We start from the raw sequence: 26,712 nt of genomic DNA, 5'->3' as shown, positions 1-26,712 counted from the left end.
TTCTGGGGGCGGCAGTTCCCAGACGGATTTCTGAGCTGGACAGCTTCAGGAAAAACTGTGGGAGGTGGGGCCGTGGCACAAACGTGATGGGAGGGTGGAAGCGCTCTGAGCACTCACTCAGGGTCTCGGCTGTCTCCAGGCTTTCTCGGTTTTGTTCTTTTAACTTTTTTTAACCAGCAGATACTGAGTTCTCTTTTTATTATTATTCAGTTATTTTTTAAAATAGAGATGGGGTCTTGCTGTGTTGCCCGATCTCGTCTTGAACTCCTAGGCTCAGGTGATCCTCCCATCTCGGCTTCCCAAAGTGCTGGGATTACAGGCATGAGACATGGCGGCCAGCCAGATACTGAGTTCTTAGCATGGCCGGACACTGCTTTAGGTCAGAGCTTCCCAGCTGGAGTGATTCTGCTCCCCAGGGGACACTTGGCCCTGTCTGGACAGTTGTAGTTGTCACAGCTGGAGCAGGGGTATGGCTGGCATCCAGCAGGGGAGGCAAGGATGCTCAGCATCCTGCGACGCAGAGGACAGTCCCTCCCGCAGGTGGGGGGCGCGACGTACCCGGCTTTCATAGTGCGTGTCGTCGCCACCTAAGAGCCAGCGTTTCCTTGTTTGTGGATTTTACTTTCAGAGTGGAGGCCACTTCAGCATTGGTGCAGAAAGGTCTCCAAGCTCTACGAACATACCCACAGCATCCTGCCCTCCGCGAAAAAGGAGGAATCTGTGTTCACATTTTCTCATTTGCGCGTTTCAGGTTCTCTGAAGGGATAGACACTGAACGGATGATGGTAGTTGTCTATGGGGTGAGGGAACAGGATTATGAGGAAGGCATTTCTGCATCTCTTTTTATGCTTTTGAATTTTTTAATCATGTGATATTAAACATAGTTAAGAACTTTTATTATAAAGAATTGAAAGAGGCCAGGCGTGGTGGCTCACGTCTGTAATCCCATTACTTTGGGAGGTTGAGGCTGGCAGATTGCTCGAGGCCAGGAGTTCGAGACCAGCATGGCCGACGTGGCGAGACCCTGTCTCTACTAAAAGTAACAAAAATTAGCTGGGCCTGGTGGCGAGCGCCTGTAGAACCCAGTTACTCAGGAGGCTGAGGCAGAGGCAGAGGCAGAGGTTGCAGTGAGCCGAGATTGCGCCGCTGCATTCTAGCCTAGGTGACAGGGTAAGACACTGTCTCAGAAAAAAAAAAAAAAGGGAAAGAAAGAAAAAAGAAAAATTAATTATGAAGAGTTTTTAGAAAATAAGTCTCCAATCCCACTTATAGTCACAGATAGTAATTGGACGCACAGGTATATGTCTTTCCAGTCATTTTTTCTATGCATTTTGTAGCTGTTGGAGTGGCTTTTATGCCATTCGAGTCATATTGGACAAGCGGTTTTGAGCCCTGTATGATTATATAATGGGCACTTCCCCAGGTCATTTGAATGACTTGTGGGTGTCTTGATCGGTGTGTGGTTTTCTGTCGCATGAACAGATTGTGGTTCATGGGACTGTTTCTGTACTGTTGTGTGTTGAAGGGGTTTCCATTGATTCACACACTGGCATGTGTCTGATGTGCCACCCAACCTGCACGGGCAGGAGGAGGTCTCTTTGCCTGGGGTTGGGGTGGGGGTGTCCTGTCGTCCCTCTAGTGGGCGAGACGGGGTGTGCTGGGCTGAGTGAGGGGCCGCCCTACATTCCTCGGTGTGGATTTCGGGAAGTGGCATGACTTGGTCTAACTGAACGTTTATTTGATACACCCTTGGTACATGTGTTTTCCAGAAGTGTAATACTGGCTTCCCCTGCTATTTTTTTTTTTTTTTTTTTTTTTTATGAGACGGAGTCTTGCTCTGTCACCCAGGCTGGAGTGCAGTGGCGCGATCGCCGCTCACTGCAAGCTCCGCCTCCCGGGTTCACGCCATTCTCCTGCCTCAGCCTCGCCGAGTAGCTGGGACTACAGGCGCCCGCCACCACGCCAGGCTAATTTTTTGTATTTTTTTTTTTTAGTAGAGACGGGGTTTCACCGTGGTCTCGATCTCCTGACCTCGTGATCCGCCCGCCTCGGCCTCCCAAAGTGCTGGGATTACAAGCGTGAGCCACCGCGCCCGGCCTTTTTTTTTTTTTTTTTTTTTTTGAGACGGAGTCTCGCTCTGTCGCCCAGGCTGGAGTGCAGTGGCGCAATCTCGGCTCACTGCAAGCTCCGCCTCCCGGGTTCACGGCATTCTCCTGCCTCAGCCTCTCCGAGTAGCTGGGACTACAGGCGCCCGCCACCACGTCCGGCTAATTTTTTTGTATTTTTAGTAGAGACGGGGTTTCACCGTGGTCTCGATCTCCTGACCTCGTGATCCGCCCGCCTCGGCCTCCCAAAGTGCTGGGATTACAAGCGTGAGCCACCGCGCCCGGCCCTTCCCCTGCTATTTTTGTATCGTATTAAAAAATATATAAATTCTAAAGTAAGTGTTTATGATAAAACATCCAATAATTCACAGAGGTGAAAAGCTACCCCCAAAATCCCTTTCTGCTTAAATTCCACGCTCTGGAGAGGACCCCGTGAAGGTGCCAGGCACAGCTCTGCCCCCTGCACCCCTCTTCTCTCTGCTGCTTCCACACTGAAAGGCGGAGGCTCTGCTGCCTGTTTTCTTTTGTTGCTCCCCATTTGAACTAAACACTGAAGGAAGTCAAGTGTGAATGTTAACGGTCATTCATTTCGCCTGTGCTGCGCTTTCCTGCCCCTGTCGAACCCTCCACCAGCACTGACTGGAGGGTGCTTCCTTCAGCTTTCTTGGTTGTCTTACTGGAGCAGGGTCAGCCCCATCGTCTCCCATCCTGCCCCCTGCCTGGTCTGTAGCCACGTGGTGCCAGGAGTGAGCTCTGCTCTGCTTCAGGATGACAGGTGTGTGTGGATGTTGGTAAGCCCTGTTGGAAGCGGCGAAGCTCTGGGGACAGCTGAGCGACCGCCGGTGCCTGCTGCGTGCAGACCCTCTGGGCCCAGGCCGCAGGGAGGCTTCTCCAGAGGGCGGGCTCTCCACCCTCACACCCAACTGGTCTTAAAGGTCTAGAAGTGCGTTAGAGGTGAAACTGGGCCCGTGGAGACAGAGTGGAAAATGGACTGGGCTTGTCGCTTATATTTTACACATGTCTTTGTTTGTTTGTCTTCCCCTACCTTAAAGTTCAGACCTTTGGGCTCTTGGATGCATAATATACCAGCTTGTGGCAGGACTCCCACCATTCCGAGCTGGGTAAGGAGACAGCGTTGCCTGGGCCTTGGAGCCTGTTGGGGTGCACCCCACCGGCCGCCAGTCCCTCCCAGCAGCGAGGTGGGTGGGGGAGGGCAGCACTTGGTGCCGTGCCCAGGTGGGGGGCTCTCGGCGCGCAGGGCCGGGGTGCGTTTGCCGTGCTGCGAGGCCGGGGCGCTCATCCCTGCGTGTGGAGGCTTCTGGGACCCTGCCTGGGATGACTTTTTTTTTTTTTTTTTTAATTTTACAGAAACGAGTATCTTATATTTCAGAAGATCATTAAGTTGGAGTATGACTTTCCAGAAAAATTCTTCCCTAAGGCAAGAGACCTCGTGGAGAAACTTTTGGTAAATATTGTGAATTTCCTTTTGGAAAGGTGATCCCGGACACCCTGAGTCCTCTGAAACTGCTTTCTGAGTGGCTTTCCTGGAGGCTCCTGTGTTCACAAAAAATGGTGTTCTTAGGGTTAATAGTGAGGGTAGATAATTACATCTCGTCTCGCCAGGCACATTGGCTCACGCCGGTAACCCCAGCACTTTGGGAGGCTGAGGCAGGCGGATCACCTGAGGTCAGGAGTTTGAGACTAGCCTGGCCCATATGGTGAAACCCCGTCTCTACTAAAAATATAAAAATTAGCCGGGCACGGTGGTGGGCACCTATGATCCCAGCTACTTGGGAGGCTGAGGCAGGAGAATGGCTTGAACCCGGGAGGCGGAAGTTGCAGTGACTCGAGATCGCACCACTGTACTCCAGCCTGGGCGACACAGCGAGACGCCATCTCCACAAAAAAAAAAAAAACAAAAAAACAAAAACAAAAACAAAAAAAAACCAAAAACCCAAAGTTTTGAGTACCTATTTTCACTTCTCAGTATCTGCTGGAGAGTACCCGGTACCGTTCCCCACCGCCCGCCCCCTCCATCCACCACAGAGCAAGTGGACGGGGAGGCAGGCCCTGGGATCCTGTGCTGCCTCTCAAGGCTCGGCCCCTTTCCTCACACAGGTGAAAAGGAATCTCAGTCTCAAAATACAATGAACAGCAGCAAGGATTCTTTTACAGTGTATAGTTAAAAATCCTAAAACAAGAAAAATTGAGTAATTAACAAAGAGAGCGAATCATCACTGGGACCAGCACGCTCCTGCGGTTGTGGAGTGGGTGTTACTGGGACCCTCGAAGGCCGCAGAGCTGTCTCCTCCAGGGACTGATCAAGCCCACACCGCAGCCCAGGGGAAAGAGGTGAGACAGGCTGGGAGAAGCCAGTGGCTGTGGAGCCCAGCGATCCTGGAGCTGCCTGCAGGGGCAGGACTCACCCCGCTCCCAGAGTCGTGGTAAGGAGGGATGTCCAGGGCCAAAAAGCACAGGAAGGTCAGGAAACTTCTGTCTCTAGAATATAAACTGATACACCTTTCCCAGGCTAACCTCTCTTCTCTGTTTTACCTGGGCTGGTCTTTCAAATTTTCCTGTAGCTGACTCTAAAGCTGAACTGTACAGATGTCACGAACTGGGGTCTACAGCCATCTGCACTGTCATAACCCCAGTCGCTCCAGCATCAGTAACTTAAAATGCTGTGCAGTGTTGGGCAAATGCTAAATGGTACAGTCATTTCCGTTTATTTTAAAATATTACTTTCTTTTATTATTCCTGCTACAGTAATTTCCTGTCAAGAATCAGGCACTTGGAAATTGAAAGAGACTTATAATGAGATGAGATAAATTTTTTTTTTTTTTGAGATGGAGTTTTGCTCTTGTCGCACAGGCTGGAGTACAATGGTGCGATCTTGGCTCACTGAAAATTCTGCCTCCCGGGTTCAAGCGATTCTCCTCCCTCAGCCTCCCGAGTAGCTGGGATTACAGGCATGCGCCACCACGCCCAGCTGATTTTTAAATTTTTAGTAGAGACGGGTTGTCACCATGTTGGCCAGGATGGCCTCGAACTCCTGACCTCAGGTGATCCGCCCGCCTCAGCCTCCCAAAGTGCTGGGGTGACAGGTGTGAGCCACCACGCCCGGCTACCAGCTTTGGGTTTCTTTGGTCAGAATCACGTTTTCACCCTGGCAGTGACTTGTCTTGATTGTTACTTAAGGTTTTAGACGCCACAAAGCGGTTAGGCTGTGAGGAAATGGAAGGGTACGGACCTCTTAAAGCACACCCGTTCTTCGAGTCCGTCACGTGGGAGAACCTGCACCAGCAGACGCCTCCGAAGCTCACCGCTTACCTGCCGGCCATGTCGGAAGACGACGAGGACTGCTATGGCAACGTAAGCTGGCCGGGATGGCGGGCGAGGCGGGTGGCTTCATGCCCGTGCGCCAGACCCACATGTGATTTGTAGCCGAAAGGGGAGGGTGTCTCTGCCACTGCGGCAGGCCTGTTGGTGGTTGTAGTCTTTGCTGCCGTGAGGCAGTGGCGGGTGAGGTGCTGGGTGGGTCGTTTTTTCCTCATTTCCTTGGCCGTGAACAGGCTAGTGAGTTTCCACGCAGAGGGTGCTGCTAGAACCGGACACCGAGCACCCCCGGCACTGGCCCCGGCGTCCCAGGTACGGGGCCTCCTGCCCGGCCTGTCGCATCTGCGCTTGGCTTGGTGCTTGTACAACTGTGCGTCCAAGATGCTCCAGAACACTGTCTGTCTTTCCACAGAAATCCCCGAGTGTTGTGCGTTTGAACTTCTGGGACGTGGCGTTGGCGGGGACACTGGCACCGTCTGCTTCAGTGCTGAGTAGGCTCTGAGGCTGCTGGTCTCCCAACTTGACCACAGCCATGGGGTCTTCAGCACGCTTTGCTCTTTGAGCTTCTTGTAGAGAACATGGACCGTGTGCCCAAGGGACCGAGGGTGTTGTGAGAGGCAGGCATGTCGCCCATTTCAGCCTTGTTTCCTCTGAGTTCCTCTTGCCACCTCCACCGTGACCTCCTCCTACTTAAGTGCTGTTATCATGAGATCCATTTTTCTGGTTTGACTTCTGTCGCCATGGCTTATTCTAACTGGCACCGTGTACGGAGTTCCACTTCCCATGACTGAGGAAGTCCAGATTTTATTTATTTGTCTTGAGACAGGGTCTTGGTCTGTCACTCAGGCTGGAGTGTAGTGGCGTGATCTCGGCTCACCGCAACCTCTGCCGCTCTGCATTCAAGCGATTCTCCTGTCTCACCCTCCCGAGTAGCGGGAACTGCAGGTGTGCGCCACCATGCCCGGCTAATTTTTGTATTTTTAGTAGAGACAGGGTTTCGCCACGTTGGCCAGGCGGGTGTGGATCTCCTGACCTCAAGGGCTCTACCCGCCTCGGCCTCCCAAACTGCTGGGGTTTTAGGCATGAGTTACTACACCCAGCTGGGAATTGTAGATTTTATCTAAAAGTCATCCACAGCTAAATTTCTGCTAGTGTCAAAGTTTCCCAACGCCCCTACCTGCTGTGTAATGCCCCTCATCCTCCCGACATCCTTTGAGCCCAAACTCTAAGGGAGCCAGGCTTGGGGAGCAGAGTCTGTGCTGCCTGACGTGGCCACCTGCAGCTTTCATGTATGCAGAGGTGTGGGAGCCCCGAGGCCCTCGCCCCCACCCTCTGTGCCACCCAGCTGCTCCTTCATGGTCTTTGGTCACGGCTGGCAGGTGCCGCGGGGCTGCAGTGCTCCTCCTGCTGGGCCTGCTGTTGCTGCAGAGGTTGTGCTCGGGACTGGCTGGTGGCCGTTCTCCCATGGGCTCTGTGCTCCGTTCCTCCCAGAGAGGTAGCTAGGCTCTGAAGGAGCAGCACAGGTGTCAGTTGTCTCCATTCTCAGTGCCTGGGGAGCTTTTCTGAATGTGGGGGTGTGTGTGCTTGCACTCGCTGCATACCTGTGCAGGCCCCTGTGCCCGGGCCTACGGAGAGCTGGGGCTGCTTGATACGTGGCTTCTGTTGCTGTCTGTGAAGTTGGGCTCCATGTGTTGGCAGCCGACTGTTAGATGGCCCATCCTTAGCTCTGAACAGCTGTGTGGTTTGAAAGCCTTGGAGTGGGTCCAGGCAGGGAGTTCCCAGGCCAGACCTCACACGGAGACAGTGAGTGAGTCTTGTCAAACGGTGTCAAGCATGGAAGGAGACTTCAGGGCTGTACCTCCTCCCTCCCTGCAGGGCCGCTCCCCCTCCTTCATGGGGAATGGGCACTGGGTGTCCCCTTCAGCCAAGGGTTTGGCCATGGTACCTGCCCTTGGGTCATGGCGGGAGGAGAGCAGATGCTTCGTTGGCTCCTGCTCTCCTGAGGTCCTGCACGTGCCAGGGTGGTGTGACTGTTGGACAGTGTTGGAGAGAAGCAGGCCGGGCAGGCCCACGCCCCGTGGAGGGGTCAGCGTGGAGGGGCCAGCAGCGTCAGGCGTTTCCACCATGCCTGTTGGCGAGCACCTTGCTCCAGCCCAGCTGGATGCGAGGCTTTAGGGCTGTGGGGCGGGGCTGTGGTGCAGCTCTAGGAGTGTGAGCACATGGGGGGCGCTCTGTGTGTGGAGGGTTGTGTGGGGCTGCAGACAGGCTGAGCTCTATGGGGCAGCAGCCAGGGCCTGCGTCTGGAGGCACGGAGGACGTGGAAGGTCATGCCGCACTCTTATCCCAGCCATTGCTGATGGTGCCATTGCTGGTGGCACCTTTTCTTTCCCCTTGTCCTTGGCCTCAACAGAGCTCAGATGTGGGGCCTGTAGCCGGGGAGGTGGCTGCCCCTGCCCAGGGACTCTCTGGCCTTGGCAGCGTCAGGAGCGTGTTAGTGCACAGGCTGTGTCCGCTTGGCACGTTTATGAGTGAGTTTCCGTTGTCGACACTAGTTTGTCATTTTCCTAGAGTGACAGCGTTGTCTATGGTAAGTTCGGTTTATTTTTGCTGAGATTAAAAGGAATGTCGTTTAAACAATTGAATGTGTTTAGTCAAATCAAAATATTTAGCATCTACTTCAGACTCAGACTCCTAAGACACCTGGGACCCAATGAGGTCTTTCCGGAGGCCTGCCTGCCAGCCTGTGCGATGGATCTGCCGCCAAGCCTCCTGGGGCCCCTTCTCTTCCCAGCAGGCATCCCAGCCCCCACCTCTGGGGGGCAGCACTGGCATTCACGAGGCCCTCAGGGTAAGGGCCCAGGTCCCCTCTTCCTGGAGAGGAAATCTGAGGCTTCGCCCCTCTCTGGCCCTGATTCCCATGGGAAGAGGAGCCCGACCAGGCAGGATCCAGTGAGGCCTCGGTTCTGTGGCCAGGTGTCCCATGGAGGAGAATCAGGGCTGCCCACCCTGTCACCTTGCGCCTTGCTGTGTGTGAGCTCCCAAGGCCTGACAGCAACGGTGCCAGGAGGGGCTGGGGTTTGAGGACTGTAGAGGCAGGTGAAGGTGCGGTTCTCACTTTTCCTTCTTCTCTGCAGTATGACAATCTCCTGAGCCAGTTTGGCTGCATGCAGGTGTCCTCGTCCTCCTCCTCACACTCCCTGTCAGCCTCGGACGCGGGCCTGCCCCAGAGGTCAGGCAGCAACATAGAGCAGTACATTCACGATCTGGACTCGAACTCCTTTGAACTGGACTTACAGTTTTCTGAAGATGAGAAGAGGTTGTTGTTGGAAAAGCAGGCCGGCGGAAACCCTTGGTAAGAACTTACGGACACAAGCAATGCTCTTTGCAGAATTGCAGCGTGAACACGTGGGGGCTTATGGTGGGTGCCTTTGCCTTGTCACTGCCTCCCTCAGCAGCTTTGGGCGCTTGGCCAAGGAGCACATTGTGAGTGCACAGTTGGAAATGGATGCGTAGGAGGCAGCCGGCCCAGGGGCTGAGTGGGTTGTGACCGCCGGGCGCTCCCCTCCTCTGCCGGGCATTTGGACCTGCTGCTTGTGGCTATGGAGTCACTGTGGTGTGGACAGACGCGGCCTGGACCTGGCCACTTGGGAGTTTATGAGGTTCACTGTTGTAGCCCCTCTTTTCTACATAGCTTTCCGTACTTGTCCGTTTATGTCTTTTAAGGTGAGTGCCAGGGGCAGCGTGTGATCGAGGGCGTGCATGTTTTCAGGGCTGGGGATCTGTCCCGGGGGTGCCAAGAGTCTGCCTTTCCCAATGCTCTTGCCTGCCTGAGAGTGTTTGGATGCTCCAAAAACAAACTTGTGCATTTCTGTTTTATTCCTATTGAGGCAGGTGTCTCCTGTGTTCATGACCATTTGTGTTTCTTTTTTGAGGTACTTTGTGTCCTTTGACTATTTTTTCTTGTTTTTTTTTTTTTTTTTTTTTTTTTTTTTGAGACAGAATGTTGCTCTGTCACCCAGGCTGGAGTATGTGGTGCGATCTCAGCTCACTGCAACCTCTGCCTTCTGGGTTCAAGCAGTTCTCCTGCCTCAACCTCCCAAGTAGCTGGAATTACAGGCGCCTGCCACCACACCTGGTTAATTTTTGTATTTTTTGATAGAGACAGGCTTTCCCTGTGTTGGCCAGGCTGGTGCATCTTTTTAACATGGATTTTTAAAAGCCGTGTGTGTGGAGACTATTCCTTGTTGTATGTTTTGCAAGCATTCTTCAGTTTCTCTCCAGTCTTGATACTGTGTTTTTGTATGGAAGCTGCAAATTCTTACCAAATCCATCCTGTCCCTATTTATATTTTCTGTTTTCCATCTTAATCTGGTAAGAAGGACTTCCCTCCTAATATTTTTACCTGCTTGTCCCTTTTGCATGGGCAGAGAGGAGCCCAAGGGGGTGGGGAGAGGGCCTTGCAGGAGGCATGCTGGAGTGGAAGCCCAAGGCGAGGGGGAGTTGAGGACCTGGCTAGGCAGGGACAGGACACATGTGACTTGAGAGACTTGTCGGCAGGAATGAGAGGAAGGAGCTGAGCTCTGGGCCACCCCAGCAAGTGGGGAAGACCACGGTTCTGTGCGGTTCGCCACACCTGTCTCTAGAAAACCTGTGCAGAGGTGCTGGCGGGCAGCAACAGTCTATAGCTAGGGGCTCTGAATCATACCTAGTGTGATTGCTAGGGATGTTAATGTGTGCTGAGCAGGAGAGGAGGGCTCTTGATGGGAGCAATCTGAGCAGCGCTGTGCCGCGCAGCTCCAAGCAGCAAGGAGGTGTGTGCCTGGCTATGCAAGGAGCTTCCCGGGCTCGTAGGTGCTGGGATCCCCACGAAGGGCTGCTGTGGTCACTCCAAGTACTTGGCCAGGAGCGCTTTCTCTGCAGAGCCCAGCTGAGAGGTGCTGTCTGCAGGTGTGTGTGTGTTTCAGCTCCTTTGGTGACTCCCAGAAGAGTTCCCTCTGCCTGAGGCTGTTCTTAGAGGGCCTTGGGGTCCGTCTGGGTACCTTAGCCTGGTGATGGCGGCAAGTCAGGGTACACGTTCTCCTGTCTGCTTCCTTTGTCTTCAGGGTTCTCTTTCCCCTTCCCCCTTCCTTCAGATTTTAGGTCCTTTTGGGAAGCTGATGACTCCTGAGATCTTGCAGGATCTGTCTGGCTGCTGGGAGGTCGCCCAGCACCTGCTCTTTACAGTAGTGGTTCGCATTCTCAGTGTGTGGCCACCAAATCCCCGAGGTCAGGGCAGTTTTTTTTGTAATACTAAGATGTTATTTGCCTTTTTGCTGTCATTCTCTGTGTGTATGGTGGAGTGTTGCAGTGACCACAAGCTGTAGAATGGAATCTGTGTGCTTTTGGTCTTTTCTAAGGTCATAGGTTTTTGGTATCAATATGCATTTTTTTTGTTTTTTGTTTTTTAAAAAGAGAGTCTTGCTCTGTCGCCCAGGCTGGAGTGCAGTGGCGTGATCTCTGCTCACACAACCTCCGCCTCCTGGGTTAAAGTGATTCCCCTGTCTCAGCCTCCTGAGTAGCTGGGATTACAGGTACATGCCACCATGTCCAGCTAATTTTTGAATTTTTAGGAGAGATGGGGTTTCACCATGTTGGCCAGGCTGGTTTTGAACTCCTGACCTCGAGTTATCTGCCCACCTCGGCTTCTCAAAGTGCTGGGATTTCAGGCGTGAGCCACCATGCCAGCCAATATATGCATTTTTTGAGATTAATAAATTTTCAGTATTTCTACTGAGCTCTTACTATCTCTTCATTTATACCTGCTGTAGCCTCTAATTTTATCATCCACTGAATCATTATTTTGAAATCCTGAAGTTTTCCTTGTGCTTACATGAGAATACGGTAAGTTCAGGATCACACCTGTTACCCCAGCACTTTGGAGGCCAAGGTGGTGGATCACTTGAGCCAGGAATTCGAGAGCAGCCTGGGCAACATAGTGAAACCCTGTCTCTACAAAAAATACGAAAATCAACCAGGCATGGTGCTGCACACCTGTAGTCCTAGCTGCTTGGGGAGGTTGAGGTAGCTATGAGGATTACCTGAGCCTTGGAAGTCGAAGCTGCAGTGAGCAGAGATCTTGCCACTGCTCGCCAGCCTGGGTGACAGAGTGAGACCCTGTCTCAAAATTGAAAAAAAAAAAAAAAAGGTAAAAGGAATTTTTTAATTTACATGGAATAGTTTACACTTAGAAGGAACATTTTAAAAATATATATGATGAGCTCTTTAAAATCCACTGTTGTTTGTTAACAGCTTTTCAAACAATAAAGAGTCACTGAAGCTCTTAGAAGCTGCATTGTAAAGGCTGGAGAGGCCACGCAGTAGCTGAGAGACAAACCCTCCGGCTGCAGCACAGCCTCAGGCTGGGTCATCCTGTGCTGCCACAGTCACAATGCATCGAAACTTGCTGGATTCAAGATACGACTGCAGGCACGAAGAGGGAGTTGACATGTCTGCTGCTGAGTTGTGCTTTTGCCTCACAGTGGATGAGTCTGCAGACAGCCTGGACCTGCCGCTTGGCCTGTGTCCCCCGGCTTCTCATCACGGACGATGTTCTTTTTTTTTGAGACGGAGTCTCCCTCTGTCACCCAGGCTGGAGTGCAGTGGAGCGATCTCTGCTCGATGCAACCTCCACCTCCTGGGCTCAAGCAGTTCTTCTGCCTCAGCCTCCCAAGTAGCTGGGATTACAGGTGTATGCCACCGTGCCTGGCTCATTTTTGTATTTTTAGTGAAGACGGTTTCACTATGACTTGAGGCCATGGCACCAAGCAGTGCCAGGGCAATAATCATATCCTCACAGCACTCACCCACAGGAAGAGAGAGAGGAAAGAAACCAGTTTCGCTGCTGAGCGTTTGTTAAAAATGATGAATGTTATGAATACTTTGTGGGATGAAGTGGGAAGTATGCAGAAAGGCACTCAGTTCTGCCGCAAACACGAGTGTGCAGCTGCCTCAGGGTGACACACTTGTGACTGTGGGCCTGCTGTCCTCATGGAGCGTCTGACTGACGGGCAAACTGCCGTTACGCAGACTTAGCTATTTGGCCAATATTTTTCTTGAAAATGATTGGAATGAGCTTGTTACTTTAAGGAATACAACTGCCCATATTTATATCAATGATAAAATTGAAACCTTCAAGTGAAAATTGGAGTTTTGGAAAACTTTATTCATTACTGTGAGCTTGATACCTTCCCAATAAAAGACTTTTTTTAGCTGTTTTTTTTGTTTGTTTATATTATTTTTTAAAAAGAAATAGAGACAAGGTCTCACTGCGTTACCCAGGCTGGTCTCGAACTGCTCGGCTGAAGCATTCTTCCCGCTTTGACTTCCCAAAGTGGTGGGATTACAGGCGTGAGCTACTGCACCAGGCCAAAAGTCTTTTTTTTTTTTTTTTTTTCCTGTTATTGAAACGGAGTCTCATTCTGTCGCCCAGGTTGGAGTGCAGTGGCACAAGCTCGGCTCACTACAACCTCCACCTCCCAGTTTCAAGTATTTCTCCTGCTTCCGCCTCCCGAGGAGCTGGGATTACAGGCGTGTACCACCACACCTGACTGATTTTTGTATTTTTAGTAGAGACGTGGTTTCACCATATTGGTCAGGCTGGTCTCGAACTCCTGACCTCAAGTGATTCACCTGCCTCAGCCTCCCAAAGTGCTGGGATTAGAGGCCAAAAGTTGTTTGATGCATAGTGATATCCATGAATTGATCTGTTGAAACCGTAGAATGAAATTTGTCAACATTTAGAAGCTTTACATAATTCAGCCCCAATGTATGACCTATAAAATCACACGAGGGTAGAAGAACCACTAGTGAAGGGTAGATTGATGGTTTTTAGGGTTACGGTGTATGAAAATTTATTGTTATGAATCAGATTTCACATTGCAACTAAGCTTTAAGCAGCCACCACTTTCTGAATTGCAGTGTAGTATTCAAGAAGAATATCCACAAATATCTACACTTATTCTTAGCCAAAAGGCCAGGAAGTGACACCAATCTCTAAAAAGGCTGAGTATACTCCTCCCTTTTCTAGCTGTTTATCTGAGTGAGACTGGGTGTTGGCCGTGTCCTTCCACCTGAACACAGATCTCAGCAGAGTATGGGCGCAGGTGGATTTGGGGACCCAGTACTCTCCTTATCAGCCGAACAGGAGAGGCCTGTGCAGCGCACAGAGTGGCACGCTCTCCTCATTCATTATTTTTGTTTTGGAAAGTAGTTATTTTAAAAATAAAAGTAAGGTATGTTAATAGTAATGGCTTTATTGTTTTTTAACGAATTAAATATTTGAAAATGTCTCAGTTTTAATTTCCTGCGTAGTACGTATCAGTTGATCTGAAAGCTCTTTGGGGTCTTCCACAGAGGTAAAGAGTGTGAGGGGCCGTGGGACTGGAAGGTGGGAGAGGAAACCTGGGGCCCGTCGGCCATTGCCACTGGCTCCCTCCCTTACTGGCAGTGAAGCTGAGCCTGGAGAGCCCTCCCAAGGTGTTGGAAAAGCCTCCAGTGGGGCTCTGGCTCCTTGCTGGGGTTCTTCTGGGCGTGGCAGGTGCTTTGCCAGTGGCTTTGGGTTTGGATCCTTGACAATGCTCTTTTTGGGGTCTGGGTGAGGGAGGGTGGAGGAGGTGGCAAGAACCCGCGCTGTGGCATCAGGAAAGGGGGTTTTCTGTGGTCACCCCTTGTGGATTGCCCTGCATCTTCCTCTGTGCGGAGGTGGGGAGAGGTGTCGCCTGTTTTGAGGGAGCCAAGATGGCGGTGTATGAGAGTGAGGCACCTCCAGAAAGCCCCGTGTGCATGGCGAGGAGTTCGGCGTGTCTCCAGGTCTTCAGCTCTTGCCCAGCCTCCCAGGGAGGAAAGGGCTCTCAGGGTGGGGGATTTTCTGCAGGAGATAGTAAAAAATCGAAGTAGAAAATCAAGGTGATTCTAGCCTGGCCAACATGGTGAAACCCCGTCTCTACTAAAAATACAAAAAATTAGCTGGGCCTAGTGGTGGGCACCTGTAATTCCAGCTACTCAGGAGGCTGAGACAGGAGAATCGCTTGAACCCAGGAGGCAGAGGTTGTAGTGGGCCAAGATTGTGCCATTGCCCTCCAGACTAGGCAACAGAGCGAGACTCCGTCTCAAAAAAAAAAATCAAGGTGATTCCTGGAAGTACTGACAGCAAGGAGCTGTTTCCTGTTGTGAGCTGGCAGGTTAATCCGCTGAACACATGCTCTGCTCTAGATGCCGCCAGTGGAGCTTTGCCCGCAGTCTCTGTCCATGCACCCTGGGCCACTGGGGAGTGGACATTGTCCGTTTCATTGTCTCTCGCAGGTGATGCTGGCGCAGGGGTGGGTGGTGCCTGTCCGTGGGGCCCTTGCCTGCCTCCCTGAGGTGCTGGCGTGTTCTGGGCCTTCAGTGTCCCTGGCATGGGTGACACTGCTGGGAGTGTCTCTGGGAGCCTTGCCTGTGGCCTTTTTTTTCTCAGGATGGATTTCTGGAAGCGAGGCTACTTCTCAGCGCTGTTTCCGAATCGCTTCCCCAGTGAGTCCTCCCCAGGCTGCAGGTGCCGAGCGGGAGCAGCACTCCTGCACGCCCATGCCTGTGGCATGCCCAGATGATCAGGGCGGAGCGGCCCAGCTCAATTTCTTCATTTAGGGCCATTGAGTTTCTTGTGTCACTGAATTCCTCTTCTGGGAATTTTTAGTTTGTGCCATTTTCCTGAGTTTTCTGTTGAGTTCCTTGCCTCTCGTGGCACTGTGAATTTGCTGTGGGGTGCAGGTGACGGCCCATGGTGGCTGTATCTGGAAGTCCTTTCCCGCCCCAGCTGTGATCCTGGTGGCTTTTTAGGTGGAGGTGGTTTCGTCCTCTTGCCGTGGCTCCCGCCGTTCAGTGCTGGGCTGCGGTTCTCGCTCTCAGCCAGGAAGGCGGCGCCTCCCACACAGGTTGCAGGGATGGGCCGCTGTGTTCTTCTGGTTTTTCTCTCCTTCGAGTTGATATTTTAAACCATGTGTCTCATCACCTCTTCTGGCACTTGCTGGCGTGTGGTGAAAGCTGAGGATGGGGAGAGGCCGTGGGGCCTTCTCTGTCCTCACCTGCCTGCAAGAGCTCTGACCGGCCTGGGCTCAAAGGGACCCTGTGCCTCCCACGCTGCCTGCCCTGGTGTAATTGATTACGAATTTTCCTGTTATTCCTCTGCGCTGTTGCCTGGTCACAGGCCTGTCTGTGAGAGTGCCTTTCTGCCAGCTCTGTGGTCCCTCCAGGCATTTCTGTGCTCTGTGCTTTCTGTGCTGTGGTGGGTCTTCCTCATCACATGTCCTTTTCAGGAACCTCCTTCATCTGTTTCTCTTTGTTTTAATCCCCACATTGTGTGTATTTGCTGGTGAAGTCCCTGGTGCGAGAGGAGGGCTGCACTTGCCCGCATGCCACACACTCCTCTTGCTTCAAACCCACAGGGTGGGGTGTGTGTGTGAGGCCAGGCCCTGGGTCCTCCCTCTTGGGGCAGGCCTGGGTGCTGATCTGCCCAGGTCTGGGTGGGTCAGATGGTGGGGCTGGGTAAGCCCTGGGGGAGGGTGCTGTGCCCTCAGCTCGGCCAGTCCAGTCTTCTTACAAGTGCTGTTGGCCTTGTGTGCAGCCAGGCAGGCATGTGGATGTGCTCGGATATTGATTTGATCATCTTATGCCTTCTTCAAATATAAAACATATTATTGGCCAGGGGTGGTGGCTCATGCCTGTAATCCCAGCACTTTGGGAGGCCTAGGTGGGTGGGTCACAAGGTCAGGAGACCATCCTGGCTAACATAGTGAAACCCCGTCTCTGCTAAAAATACAAAAAATTAGCTGGGCGTGGTGGTGCGCACCTGTAGTCCCAGCTACTTAGAAGGCTGAGGCAGGAGAATCAATCGCTTGAACCCGGGAGGCAGAGGTTGCAGTGAGCCGAGATGGCGCACCACTGCATTCCAGCCTGGGCAAAAGAGTGAGACGCTTGTCTTAAAACAAACAAACAAACAAACAAACAAACAAGAAAACCACATATTATTTCTATAGTAGAACCTCAGACAGGAATTTCAGTAAGATCAGATAGAACACAAACCAGTAACTGTTAGCTTTAACCAAATGAGGTAAACTGCAGACATTAAAATAGTATCTTGGATGCCGGGCGCGGTGGCTCAAGCCTGTAATCCCAGCACTTTGGGAGGCCGAGGCGGGCGGATCACGAGGTCAGGAGATCGAGACCATCCTGGCTAACACGGTGAAACCCCGTCTCTACTAAAAATACAAAAAATTAGCCGGGCGTGTTGGTGGGCGCCTGTAGTCCCAGCTACTCGGGAGGCTGAGGCAGGAGAATGCCTTGAACCCAGGAGGCGGAGCTTGCAGTGAGCCGAGATCGCGCCACTGCACTCCAGCCTGGGGGACAGAGAAGACTCCGTCTCAAAAAAAAAAAAAAAAAAAATAGTATCTTGGGGCCGGGCGCAGTGTCTGATGCTTTGGGAGGCCAAGGCAGGCGGATCACTTGAGGTCAGGAATTCGAGATCAGCCTGGCCAACAGGGTGAAACCCCGTCTCTACTAAAAATACAAAAAAATTAGCCTGGCGGGCACAGTGGCTCATGCCTATAATCCCAGCACTTTGGGAGGCCGAGGCGGGTGGATCACGAGGTCAGGAGATCCAGACCATCCTGGCTAACACGGTGAAACCCCATCTGTACTAAACATACAAAAAAAATCAGCTGGGCGTGGTGGCGGGTGCCTGTAGTCCCAGCTACTTGGGAGGCTGAGGCAGGAGAATGGCATGAACCTGGGAGGCGGAGCTTGCAGTGAGCTGAGATCGCGCCTCTGCACTCCAGCCTGGGCGACAGAGCTAGACTGTGTCTCAAAAATAAATAAATAAATAAATTAGCCTGGCATGGTGGCATACATCTGTAGCTCCAGCTACTCAGGAGGCTGAGGTGGGAGAATCTCTTGAACCCAGGAGACAGAGGGTGCAGTGAGCCGAGATCACACCACCACACTCCAGCCTGGGTGACAGAGTGAGACCCTGTCTCAATCATTCAATCAATAAAATAATACCGTGGCCAGGTGTAGTGACTCATGTCTGTAATCCCAGCACTTTGGGAGGCTGAGGCAGGAGGATTGCTTGAGCCCAGGAGTTCAAGGCCAGCCTGGGCAACATTAGAAAGACCCAGTCTCGTAAAAAAAAGAAAAAAAGCCGGGCATGGTGGTGTATGCCAGTGGTCCCAGCTATTCGGGAGGCTGAGGTGGGAAAATGGCTTGAGCACAGGAGATTGAGGCTACAGTGAGCTGTGGTGGCACCACTGCTCTCCAGCCCAAGTGACAGAGCAAGACTTTGTCTCTAGAAACATAAATCTCTTGAACTCTTTGGAATCAAAAGTGAGGTGTGCTTGCTAATAATGTATATTAAATCAAAGCCTCTATGTGAATCCTGTTCTTTGCATTTCTGCCGTCTCTGAATAAAAGTGTTTTACTGTGATGGAAAAACCAGAGGAGGTGTTCTTACGTCCAACTTGGTCTTTCAGAGCTTTGTGATTATAAACTACTTTGTGGGTCCCGAGCACTGAATCGGGGGCCCAGCTTGTGGGGTAACTTGAGGGCGATCGTCTCATCCAGTTGTTGACTCCGCGGGCAGCCACCTTTCGGGAGGCAGTTCTGCGTCTCACCACAGCTTTGTTAAGGCAGCAGTGACCTGTGTCACCTGCCCGTTTCTACGGCACGATCGTCCCCCACCTTTTCCCTGCTGTGTGGATGCCACTGGCAGTGAGGGGGCAACAGGCACTGTTTCTGGTATCTGCAGGCTCCGTTGCAAATACGGATTCAGGCCGTCTGCATGGCAATGCTGTGTGTGCTGGGTTGCATGTGGCGAATGTTCTCTGCTCATCCCGAAGTGAGGCTGGCTCTGTGAGGGGCAGGCCGAGGCTACGGGGGGTTCATGTGGCAGGAAGAGTGTGGAGAATTTCTGTTTGTGATTCTCATGGGAGCATCTCTTTCTTGTTTCTTTCCACAGGCACCAGTTTGTAGAAAATAATTTAATACTAAAGATGGGCCCGGTGGATAAGCGGAAGGTGAGTGGTCAGTGGTCCCGCTGCTCCGCACGCACACCTGCATCTTCCCCGACTCCAGCTCAGGGGAGGGCAGCTTGGTGGCGTGGAATCCTTCCCTCTCTTGATTTTCATCAAACATCATCTCTAGATTTCAAAGCTTGGGAAGGCCTAAGCCCCTTGAGAGAAGCCACGTGAAGCCACACACGTAGGCGGTTAGGGCAGAGCAGAAGCAACCTCGCACACTCCTGGGAGCCTGGGGCTGCCCGTTTTGAGGTTTCCGTCAAGTTGAAGAGGCCACATCGGATATCTTAGCCAGTGGTCTAATATTTCTTTAGAAGTGTTTCAAAACCATTTAAGGGTTCTTTATTTTTTTTTTTGAGACGGAGTCTCGCTCTGTCGCCCAGGCTGGAGTGCAGTGGCACAATCTCGGCTCACTGCAAGCTCCGCCTCCCGGGTTCACGCCGTTCTCCTGCCTCAGCCTCTCCGAGTAGCTGGGACTACAGGCGCCCGCCACCACGCCCGGCTAATTTTTTGTATTTTTAGTAGAGACGGGGTTTCACCATGGTCTCCATCTCCTGACCTTGTGATCCACCCGCCTCGGCCTCCCAAAGTGCTGGGATTACAAGCGTGAGCCACCGCGCCCAGCCTATTTTTTTATTTTTATTTTTTTTTGAGACGGAGTCTCGCTCTGTTGCCCAGGCTGGAGTGCAGTGGCGCGATCTCGGCTCACTGCAAGCTCCGCCTCCCGGGTTCACGCCATTCTGCTGCCTCAGCCTCCTGAGTAGCTGGGACTACAGGCGCCGGCCACTACGCCTGGCTAATTTTTTTTTGTATTTTTAGTAGAGACGGGGTTTCACCATGTTAGCCAGGATGGTCTCGATCTCTTGACCTCGTGATCCACCTGTCTCGGCCTCCCAAAGTGCTGGGATTACAAGCATGAGCCACTGCGCCCGACTGGGTTGTTCTTTATTTTATGGGTTAAATGGATCCAGCACTTAGCAAGTGGTCTGTGTGGAGCCAGGCAAGTGTGTGGATGTGCTCAGATATTTGTTTGGTCATCTTGTACCTTTTTCAAATATAAATCATATTACTTCTATAGTAGAACGTCAGATCAGGAATTTCAGTATGATCAGACAGAACACAAACCAGTAACTGTTAGCTTTAACCCTTGGTTAGAAAATATTCAGCTCCAGGTGCTCACAGGGCCACTTCCAAGCGCAGGCTCCTGGCCTGTGTTCCTGGCCGTATGTCCTCCGCAGGCAAGGATCTCGGTGCAGGTGGGTGGAGGCTGGCTGCTGAGAGCAGGCTTCTGTCCCAGGCAGAGCAGAGGGGCCACGGGAGCCATGGGCCTGATCTGGATGGGCTGTCTGCGCCAGCTCAGCAGCAGAGGCCTGTGCTGCAGCCCCTGCGACCTTAGAAACTGGGCTCAGTGGGGCAGGAAGTACCCTGCCTCTAGGTGAGTGCACAGGTGGTGGCAGTGGCCCTGTGTCCCGAGCATCTCCGAGGGGCCGCCCAGCCTGCTAGGCTCCAGGAGATGCCATCAGCACTGGCCTCTGAGGCCTGATAAGCACGGCCGGGTTTTTTTGTGTTTTGGTGTCAGGGTTTATTTGCACGACGACGACAGTTGTTGCTCACAGAAGGACCACATTTATATTACGTGGATCCTGTCAACAAAGTCCTGAAAGGTGAAATTCCTTGGTCACAAGAACTTCGACCAGAGGCCAAGAATTTTAAAACTTTCTTTGTCCACACGGTGAGTCTGTTCCCAGGGATTCCTGTGTGCAGGGTAATGGGAGGGCTTTGCACCACGTGGGAAGCAGCCACAGGCCTTGGCCAGAGGGAGCATTGGGGATCGGGGCAGCCGCCTCGCCCTTTCCGACATCCCAGACGCCCACACTAGTGGCTCAGTCCTAAGGGGCCAGGGGACACCCTGTGCTTGTTTTTCAGTTTGGTGGTGACGGCGGAGGGGTGGTCATCGGCCTGTGTAGTTGCTTTCTGCTTGTGTGGAGAACCACCACACCCATGTGCTTCCAGGACTCGGAATGGCTGGTAGCAGGCAGCTCACCAGGTTGGGGTGGGGGTTTTGGTGGCACTCCCTTGAGAACACTAAACGGCTTCTGTCTTTGCAGCCTAACAGGACGTACTATCTGATGGACCCCAGCGGGAACGCACACAAGTGGTGCAGGAAGATCCAGGAGGTTTGGAGGCAGCGATACCAGAGCCACCCGGACGCCGCTGTGCAGTGACGTGGCCTGCGGCTGGGCTGCCCTTCGCTGCCAGGACACCTGCCCCAGCGCGGCTTGGCCGCCATCCGGGACGCTTCCAGACCACCTGCCAGCCATCACAAGGGGAACGCAGAGGCGGAAACCTTGCAGCATTTTTATTTAAAAGAAAAGAAGAAAAAAAACACCCAAACACACAAAGAACAAAACCAGTAACAAACACAAAGGAATTCAGGGTCGCTTTGCTTGCTCTCTGTGCTCCGTGGAGGCCTCCGTGTGCCCTCGTTGCCGTGGGGACCCAGCTCCGTGCACGTCAGCCCAGTCCCGCCCAGACTAGTGGACAGACCTGGTGTCAGCAGCTTCTCCTAGCATCAGTCCGAACCATGTGCCCGCCCTGCCCCAACTGTGTGCTGGTCCTGCTGTGGCTGAGGGGACCGGGTGTGTTTGGCTCTTTATGCCCCTCCCGCTGTGGTCCTGGAACTCTTCACCAGGGAGGGAGCCTCTGTAGCCCTGCAGGGGGGCCGCATCTCTCTGTGGAGGGAGCCTCTGTGCTTCTGTCACGTGCTCCCTTTCTTGCGTCTCCCTGTGATTGGCCCTTAGGCCTGGCTGGGCCCATTGCGTATCCCTGTGGTGGCTCTGGTGGCAGGCTTTCTGTGGCCCCTGCTGTGTTGGCAGGCAGATTTGCGTGGTGAGGAGCAGAGGGGTTGGAGTGGTGCGGGAGCAGGCTGCCAAGTGGAGGGTGCCATCGAGGGCTCCGGATCCCTTGTCCTACTTAGCAGTGTTGGTCTTTGGGGCTGGAAGCCGAGCGCATGCTGGGAGCGGTACTGTCAGAAGTGAGCTGGCTCACTGCACGAGAGAGTCCTGCCCCAAGCCCTAGGTGGGGCCAGGAGGTGTCTTGGAGAATCCAGCCAGAGCAGAGAGGGCCGCTGACTTCTGTGTGGATGAGAGAGGCCTGAGGGCCTCCTAAAAGGTTTAAATGTCCACGCCTCCCCAGTTGCTGAAGTAGGGTCTGAGAGAACCCTGGCATCAGCAGACCCAGGGTGCTTCTGTCTCCTGCAGACCACACCAGGGAGTGCAGACACCACCATCACACACGCCCCTTTTGTGTTGTGGTTAAAATTTCTCAGAGCCCACTCAGAGTTTCTACATCTCTGCATGAGAAATCTCACAGCCTTCTCATGCTGCCGGCTCATCTGGTCCCATAAAGAGTGGACTTTGCCAGTTGCTGTTGCACTGGAGGCGAGAACAGCGCACTTCAACCCCAGCTTGCTGGTCGGCTTCCCTCTGTAGGGAGCCGGTTTTGGGGCCGTTTCCCTTTGATGCTTTGGTGGCCTTGCCCTGCTCTACAGCACAGACAGGCCAGATGCATTTGTCCTTTGCCTAGTTACTCCCCAGGCAGAGAGTGCTCCTGGTAGCCTGGCAGGTCTGGGCCTTTCTCTCCCTGCCCAGGTTGTCCCTGGAGGGCAGCCCTCAGTCCCGTTGGGGAAGAGGCAGACATTGCTGCCCACAGACCTGCCTCTGACTCAACTGTGTCCACCCTCCCTGGTCCCTACCCTCAAGTCACAGATGACTCAGCGGTGACCCTGTGTCCCAGGCCAGATCCAAACTGAGAGGGAAGGTGTCCTTTTTACACTGCTAATGACGAGAGTGGCTCCTTTTAGCTAGGCGAGTGCAGATGGGGGCCTGGGAGGGGGCAGAGATGTTCCCCAGGCCCTGCCTGCGGTTCCTGCCTGGGCCTTGGCTGCTGCCGTGTGAGAGCTGCATGTGAGCCTGTGACTGTGAGCTGGGGTGAGCTGGGCCGCACTTGCCCTGGGGCGCCAGGGAACAGGACGCTCGGGGGCCCAGCACGTTGCCCTGGGCCTGTGGCTGGAGTCGGAGTCCTCTCTCCTCCTCCTGGCTTTGGGAAAGGCTTGGCTGTATTGGGAAGTCTCTCTTAGCCCTTTCAGAAATTTCTGTTCAGGCTTCCTCCTCCTCATCAGCTATTTTACCTATCTCAGAACATCCTGTGTCTCCATGTAGGAGAGTGGCTCTCTCAGGGCGTCTGGTTATAGGGAAACAAGCGGAGCAGGGACGTGGCTTTGATTGGAGCACTCGGCTGGGCTGCTTGGGGAGACTCTTCCGTGCGTTCTTCCTCTGGATAGAACCACCACCTCCTGGGCGTCACTGACAAGCTCCATCTTAACCTCCAAAGCCACAGAACTACGGGCTCAGAGCCAAAGCTGGCAGCCGACAGCTGAAATGATGCCATTGCCTGAGCTAATGACAGCCAGGCTGTTCTGTGGGTCACCTTTCTCCTCACCCAGCCCCTTGCTCTTTTTAAAGGCCCGTGTGTTTTCTTTCCTTAGCCTGTGCTTGCTCGTGTCTACTCCAGTTTTATCTAGCACATCCTTAGAGCCATCACCTGGCATGCAGGCGCCTTCCATTCTACGGTAGAACGTGGGGTACCGTGTGTGCACATAGACACACTTATGTGGAATTACAGTTGTGGGTTTATCCAAGATGAGGAAGATTTCACCTGCTGTTTAATAGACCTGGGGCCAGGTGCCTCCCCACACGTGGGCAAGGACAGGTGGGATGTCAGGACCGCACTGTGCGTGGCCTCTGGGCACAAAGTGGAGGGAGGCTGTGGTTGCTGCCGGCCCAGGTGCCCCACGTGCCCTGCCTTTCTGTGGGACACAGTTGGGGGCCAGCTTCTGAGGGACTCTTTTCTCCCCTCTTTGTGTGGCCCCAGCCAGGGCGGTGGGCAGTCTTGGTGTAGAGCACAGGGGTCTCCACCCTAGCGAGATGGCTCTGTACCACGGCTACCATGTGGAACCTTAACTTGCGGAAGGCTTGTTAACAATTGTTTTGAGAGAGATGGCTGGTCATGCCACAGCTGCTGGGGACTCCGCCTCCTCCAGCCCTCTTGGGACACACTGTGGGATTTGTGGCCCTCCCCAGAGGAATTGTGGAGACTGTCCCATGGCACAAACCCCCAGGCACCAGCACAGGGCTCTGGGTGACTCAAAACTAACATTTGTCTCTGACAAGATCAGCTGTAGGCTCACCGGCCAGAGAAGACCACTGTGAGCATTTTGCCCTATATCCTGCCCTGCCATTTGTTCACTTTTTAAACTAAATTGGGAACATCCGACACACCGTTTGCATCGTCTTCTCCCTTGATATTTTAAGCATTTTCCCATGTCATGAGTTTCTCAGAAACATGTTTTTAACAATTGTAGTGTTTAGTCATTGTCATTTACTATCATTTATCTGACCATTTCCCTGCTGTAAAATACTTAAGATGGTTTCTGATTTTTCCACTATTTAAATAATGCTGCGATGAATATCCTTAAAATCTTCTGATTTCTTACTTTTTTTCCCCTTAGATGCCTAGAAGTGGTATTTTGAGGTCAAAGAGTTTGTTCATTTTAAAGATATTTCTGTCTCTCTCTCGACCTGATGTTTAGATGCTCAGAGTTCCAGTGGCAGAATCACTTTAGTTGTGTCTTACAGATTCTGAACAAATCAGTTTCTGATAAGCCGTGTGTTCCAAAGAATGTCTGAGTAAGACCGCTCTTTATTTAAATGCTAAGAGGATGTCATTACTGCAATCCATTTGTGGCCGATTTTTTCCAAGAGCCAATTTCCTTGTTTTGGTTGCGAGAACCTGGCTCCGCCTGCATGTCAGCTCTCTGCCATCCCTGCTGCGGTGGCTTTCAAGCGCTTGGCGATATTTTCAGAATCTTGTCCTTTGTGTCCACAATGGTACTGAATTTGCATCTGTACAGTCAGCAGAGATAACGAGTGTTGAACTGACCTTGCCACATGCTTAGTGAGTGACTTGTAATTAAGTTTATAGACTCAGAAAGTACATTAGGCCATTTAGAATCAGTAGCAGAGCAAAGCCTCTACTTGAAAAAAACCACGTAGCTGATTGGGTTTTACAAAGAGTGCATTTGTCTCCCCCTTCCGCCCCCCTTCAGGTCTTAGTGGCTCAGAAGAGCCCGGCAGCCAGGCTGGCTTTTTCATTGTAGGGCGTGGTTGTCCCAGCTGGTGTAGATTTCAGGCCGCCTCCCCCAACTCCCTGCCCAGAGTGTTGCAGATTGCCTGGCTGGCGGCAAGTCCAGACCACCCAAGTTTGGTTGGATTCTTCATTTCTCCACTTTAGTTGGGGTCTATTGATTGTGCAGGGGAACGTGGGCGGGGGGGGGTTTCTAGGCACCGCGTTTAGTGCTGCTTCACTCTACCAGAGATTATAGCCAAATTGCACGGAATTTGGTTTCTTGCCCTCCTCTGAAGCCTGAGGCCCCCTCGCCTGGCTGGTTGACAGACCCCGGGTGCTCACTGCTGAGACTTCAGAGATCGCAGCTGCTGTGAGAATACGGTGAAGGTACTATGTTCTGGAAGATGTTGTCCTACACTTTTCCCCAGTTATTTTCAAACCTGACATGAACCTATGTTGACTCACTGGGTGGGGTCCCTTCTCACGCAGCACACGTGGCAAGTGCCTGAATCGGTGCTGGAGGCACTTCAGAGCCTCTGAGGAGCCACCACTTCTGGCCCAAAATTGCAGGGTTGTAGATGAGGCTGCCTGTGGAGAACTGGTGTGAGGAGGAAGCTGTTTCCAACAAAGAGCACTTTTATCTGTTGAGATGGCTGTGGTGAGCACCTGAACGAGCCTCCGTGTGTACCTGAATTTTCCCCATAACTCATTTCTTCCATTTGAAGAAACACCAAACTATGCACAGATAACTTTTTACAAAAGCAGACCTTTTTTAAGCTGTGTAACCCACATAGCCTAACCATCTGGCAGAATGACTACGAATAGGGGTCATTGTGCTGGTAAAAGCCTCTATTATGACTGTAAGTTGGACGTTGGCAAAATTAAATGGTTATAGTATTTAGAGCTGCTATAGCTGTTCCTTCACAACATAAAATAGGATAAATGACTAGTACATCTTTCAGGTGGGTGGCAGTCAGAACATGGGTAATACTCTCCACCTGGTCTGTAGCTGTGACTGTGATTACAGGCAAAGCAAAAATTAAAAGAATTATGAAAACAAATAATGCAATGATATTAGGATATACACTTTTGTATTTTTATTCTTATATAAGGTTATTTGCTGGCAATTGTTGGCCTCTAGTTCAGTCTGTGTTATTTAAATTCTAATATATGAATTATTTGGATTGAATTCATGTTTGGGGCCACGTTGTTGTATGTATTGATGTACAGCCTTGAATGTGAATAATTATTGTAAACTATATTTTACAACTTTTTTTCTGGCTTTATTATATAAATTTTCTATTGGGTCAGTGATTTAATCATATAATTTAATGAATCTGTTTATTCTTTTTTTTTTTTTTTCCAAATATTTGTGCTTTAGGTGTAGTTACCAGATGATGAATTTTCCTCGTATGCTCAGTAGTCTTGTAATAAAAAGCATGTAGAGTGTAGAGGTTTGCTGGCGTGGCTCTTCCTTTGACCCCGCTACGGAATGGGGGCGCGGTTGGGGGCGGGTGTCTGCCACCGCCCACTAGCGTTGGCGCCCGAGGCTCGGTTTCACTCCCTCCGGAAGTGTAACCAGCCGTCTGCTTTTCCCAGATGGAACTTCCGCCTTCCATGTGACGCTATGGCGGGTGTTCTACAAGGACGGACCTGTGGGCGGGACAGAACGCAAAGGGCGCTATTAATTGCCGGACTCTTCCGGTGGAGCGGAGGTGTGGCGGGGCTTGTTGGGATCATGGCAGGGAATCACTGCGAACTCCTGCTTCCGGCCCACGGCAGCCTCGGGGAGGGGTTGGGGTGGCTTCCTGTGCCGCCCTTAAAGCGTGGGGCTCAGCGTCCTGGCCCGGCGCCCCGGCAGCGTGTCCAAGTGGGTCCGCCTCTACAGCGGCGGCACCTACTTCCTCACCACTGGGCAGACGATGTGCCGGGACCCGAAATCCTGTACCGCGTGTGCCAGACCGACCCGACCCGGACTCGGACAAGGTGAGGGCCGCGCCGGC

At 52.4% G+C, this 26,712-nt stretch overlaps 1 protein-coding gene across 6 annotated transcripts in view; it reads left to right on the top strand.

Moving 5' to 3' along the window:
* Positions 1–26,160, top strand: part of LOC129462537 (3-phosphoinositide-dependent protein kinase 1) — a 73,978-nt gene extending 47,818 nt beyond the window's left edge. For 3 of the 6 annotated variants that reach the window (XM_055242594.2, XM_055242598.2, XM_055242596.2), the window contains 7 exons: positions 3,158–3,226; positions 3,474–3,570; positions 5,304–5,477; positions 8,576–8,793; positions 18,466–18,523; positions 20,103–20,255; positions 20,632–26,160. In XM_055242594.2, the coding sequence (XP_055098569.1) occupies positions 3,158–3,226; positions 3,474–3,570; positions 5,304–5,477; positions 8,576–8,793; positions 18,466–18,523; positions 20,103–20,255; positions 20,632–20,748 (886 nt within the window). In that variant the 3' untranslated portion in view covers positions 20,749–26,160. Of the gene's footprint in view, positions 1–3,157; positions 3,227–3,473; positions 3,571–5,303; positions 5,478–8,575; positions 8,794–11,729; positions 12,695–18,465; positions 18,524–20,102; positions 20,256–20,631 lie in introns of those variants that run through there. The other 3 variants (XM_055242597.2, XM_055242595.2, XM_063618362.1) reach the window with 3 other exon arrangements.
* The last annotated feature ends 552 nt before the right edge of the window (positions 26,161–26,712 follow it).

This window comes from Symphalangus syndactylus, chromosome 14 (genome assembly GCF_028878055.3).
Source record: "Symphalangus syndactylus isolate Jambi chromosome 14, NHGRI_mSymSyn1-v2.1_pri, whole genome shotgun sequence".
NCBI lineage: Eukaryota > Metazoa > Chordata > Mammalia > Primates > Hylobatidae > Symphalangus > Symphalangus syndactylus.
This window is presented reverse-complemented; position numbering and strand designations above follow the sequence as displayed.